Source organism: Bison bison, unplaced genomic scaffold, assembly GCF_000754665.1.
Source record: "Bison bison bison isolate TAMUID 2011002044 unplaced genomic scaffold, Bison_UMD1.0 scf7180017864371, whole genome shotgun sequence".
Classification (NCBI taxonomy): domain Eukaryota; kingdom Metazoa; phylum Chordata; class Mammalia; order Artiodactyla; family Bovidae; genus Bison; species Bison bison.
This window is the reverse complement of record NW_011494943.1, coordinates 7519055-7522528: the sequence shown is the minus strand read 5'-3', so window position 1 is coordinate 7522528 and position 3474 is coordinate 7519055. Positions and strand designations below refer to the sequence as shown.

The following is a 3474-nucleotide window of genomic DNA, read 5'->3' as shown; positions in this document are numbered from 1 at the left end:
CCTGTGGCTGGAGCGGAGGTGGGTGCGGGTGGGGGCGTGCCGGTCACCTCCCTCCCCGCTGGCGCCCCGCGTGCCCCCATCGGCCCCATGGGCGGCGCCGTCTCCCGGGGGCAGCCGCCACGTGACGCGCCTCAGGTCCAGCTCCTCCCCCAGCAGGGGCTCGAACTTCCAGCCGCAGCCTTAGGAACAACGAAGGGCCGCGTTGGCACCGCCAGGGGGCGCCAGGGGCGCGGAGAAGAAGCCAGTGGTCCCCCGGCACATGCGATCTGGGTGTGCGGAGGCGGGGGAACCCGGCGGCAGGCGGGACCCTCAGCCCGGAGGTGTTATAGGGCGGCTTGGGCCGCAGCTGGCGAGGGAAGACCCCCTGGACCAGAGTCCTGGCTCTGCCGCGAGCCGTGAGGCCTCTGCTCTGAGCCTGCTTCCCGTCTGGATGAGGGAGGGAGTGATGTCTCCCAGGCCTGCCTCCCGGGAACTCCCCAGCGAGTTCCAGCAGCCGGAGTAGATCTGTGTAGTGCCGACAAGCCGAGGAACCTGATTCATACCAGCTGCTCTCTACCCCAGACCCTCAAAACCCTCAAGACCCCTGAACCCTAGCTTGACTCCATGGAAACCTGATGTAGGTAAGGAAGGAAGAAAATACAAATTCTGGGGCTTCCCTGGTGGCTCAGTGGTAAAGAATCCATCTGCCAATGCGGGAAAAACAGGTTTGATCCCTGGTCTGTGACTGAACCGAACTGAACTGAACTGAACTGAACCGGGAAGATGCCACATGCCGCGGAGTAACTAAGCCTACAGGTCAGAACTACCGAGCCTGTGCTCTAGAGCCCGGGAGTTGCAACTACTAAGCCCTAGAGCTCGTCTTGCGCCACAGTAAGAGAAGCCACCGCGATGAGAAGCCTGCATAGCAATGAAGACCCAGCACAGCCAAAAATAAATTATATAAAAAGGAAATACAAATCCTGGTGGATTTTCACTCAGCCTAGTATGACTGGTATCCCATTTCACAGATCAGAAAACTGAGGCAGAGAATGTACGTGATTCATCTGAATTCCCACAGTGGTGGCTTAGTCACTAAGTCCTGTCCGACTCTTGCCCCATGGACCCCATGGACTGTAGCCTCCCAGGCTCCTCTGTCCATGGGATTCTCCAGGCCAGAATACTGAAGTGGATTGCCATTTCCTTCTCCAGGGGATCTTTCCAACCCAGGAATTGAACCCAGGTCTCCAGCATTGCAGGCAGACTCTTTACCAACTGAGCTACAAGGGAAGCCATCCTGCAGTGAAGCCAGAGCTAAAACAGACCCCAGGAGTCCCAGTTGAGGGCTCTTTGCATCACAATGTACAGGAATCCAAGAGGGAAGTGGAGCAGGGCCAGTGCAAGGAGCACTGCACTGGGGGCCCCCAAGCCAGTGGCTGTTCTGGGGCTCCTGGACCAGGCTTGCCTCCTCGCCTGTAGCCCTGTCCCTGGGAGGTGTCTTGGGTGTCCTGACTCCATGGCACAGCTGGTGAGCTGGTGAGCCTTCCACACTCACAACTGTTTCCAGTCTCATGCGCACGAGCCCGTGTGCGTGTGCCCCAAGCCCATGTCTGTCTGTCTGTCCTCACACAGAGACGTGCACACCAGTCCTATGAGCCACGTCCACTTTGTCCCCTCTGTACCCAGAGCCAGAATGGTGCCTGTCAAATCGTTGATTTTGCAGAGAGGGGACTTTCAGTCTTGATCTTCATGCCCAGTGGTCACTGGCCCCTTTGCTGTCTCTGGACACCAGCGACAGCCCCACCCTCTACCCAGGATCCCCACCATCCTCGCCGGGATCCCCGGCCCACTCACCGGTGTCATCAGAGACGCTGGGCCTCTGGCTGCCGGCTGGAGAGCGGAGCACATCATCGCTGTACATGAGGAAGCTCTCGTAGTCCTCCCCACTCTGGGCGTCCACGATGGGGATGTCAGGGATGATGGGGACTGCGGGGTGGGGGGAGGGGTGAGCCAGGGCCCGACCTCGGGCCCCTGCCCGCCCCTGTCTGCCCTGTGCCTCCCTGCCCCCTGCTCACTGGACATGGGTCGCTTGGGCTGGGTGGCCAGGTTGATGATGGCCTCCCGCTCAGGCCCCCAGCCTGCCCCGTTGCGAGCCTTGACCGTGTAGCGGTATGGCTGGGACTCGCGCAGGTTCTCGATGAGCAGCGTCCGCTTCTTGGGGCTGTCCACCAGCACCTTCTTCATGGGCCCGATGGGTCCTAGGACAGGGAGAGTGCCTCAGAGCTTCTGGCCTGGTCCTGGTCTCGGATGCCCCAGGACCGTCGCGCGGCCCCTGAACTGCACCCAGGAGTGGGGGGAACAAGGCAGGGAGCGAGCAACTGTTGATGCCCAGCCACGGGCCAAGCCCTGAGAACCTGGGTGTGACTGGCTTAGAGAAGTGTCACCAGGGCTCCACGGGGTTCCTCGCTAAGTTGAGTGGCAGAGACACACTAGACTCAAGTCACCTTTAGTGTCAGCTTGACCCATTGGTAAAGGTCCTACGTTCACGTGCGTCTGTGCGAGTCTGGCTCCAGAGCCAAGAGTGCCCTCACCACCTGTGCCTCACCGTCCCCAACCAAACCCCAAATGCTCTGTTGGGAAATCCAAAGTGGAAACACTGGGGACTTCCCTGGTGGCCCGGGGGCGAAGACTTTGCTCTCCCAATGCAGGGGACCCGGGTTCAATCCTTGGTCCAAGAACTAGATCCCACATGTTGTTGCTGAGCAGCCAAGTTGTGTCTAAGTCTTTTGCAACCCCATGGACTGTAGCCCTCGAGGCTCTTCTGTCCATGGGATTTCCCAGGCAAGAAAACAGGCGTGGGTTGCCATTTCCTCCTCCAGGGGATCTTCCCGACCCAGGGACTGAACCCAGATCTCCCGCATTGGCAGGTGGATTCTCTACCGCTGAGCCACCAGGGAAGCCCCAGATCCCACAGGCCACAACTGAAAAGATCCCGTGCGCCACGATAAAGACCGATCACCCCACATGCCCCCATGAAGACCCGGCACAACCAAAACAATAAATAAAAAATATTTTAAAAGTGGAGACATTCGGACACTCGCCAAGGCTGCCCTGGCCACCTGGGCAAGGACGGGAGGTGAGAGGCAGGCCTGATCCTACAGCGGAGGACAGGCCAAGGCCTGCATGAGCTGAGTGTGCCAGGGTGGGATGGAGGTTGCACAAGAGTCAGTTAGCCGGGAGCAGAGGTGAGGCAGCTCCCCCACACCCAGAAGGGAGGACACACAGCCCTGGGAGCGGGGAGGAAGAGACCCCAGGCTGCTCTGAGTGAGTTACAGTGCCTAGGGGCCCCGACCTGACAACATGGGGCCCTCTGGGTGATCAGAAGACATCCCAGGGTCTGAGGGGTCCAAAGGAGGGCTCTCGGGGAAAACCCCTCCTGCGAAGCTTGATGCTGTCTGATAAGAGAATGGCTGTGCTCCAAGAACTGGCTGATGTTGG

The 3474-nt window shown here is 59.7% G+C and overlaps 1 protein-coding gene across 2 annotated transcripts in view; it reads right to left on the bottom strand.

Moving 5' to 3' along the window:
• Positions 1 to 3474, bottom strand: part of ITGB4 (integrin, beta 4) — a 33352-nt gene that overhangs the window by 3348 nt on the left and 26530 nt on the right. For both annotated transcript variants that reach the window (XM_010856178.1, XM_010856179.1), the window contains exons 31-32: positions 2052 to 2234; positions 1831 to 1962 (exon numbers count right to left, since the gene is read on the bottom strand). In XM_010856178.1, the coding sequence (XP_010854480.1) occupies positions 1831 to 1962; positions 2052 to 2234 (315 nt within the window). The remainder of the gene's footprint in view (positions 1 to 1830; positions 1963 to 2051; positions 2235 to 3474) is intronic.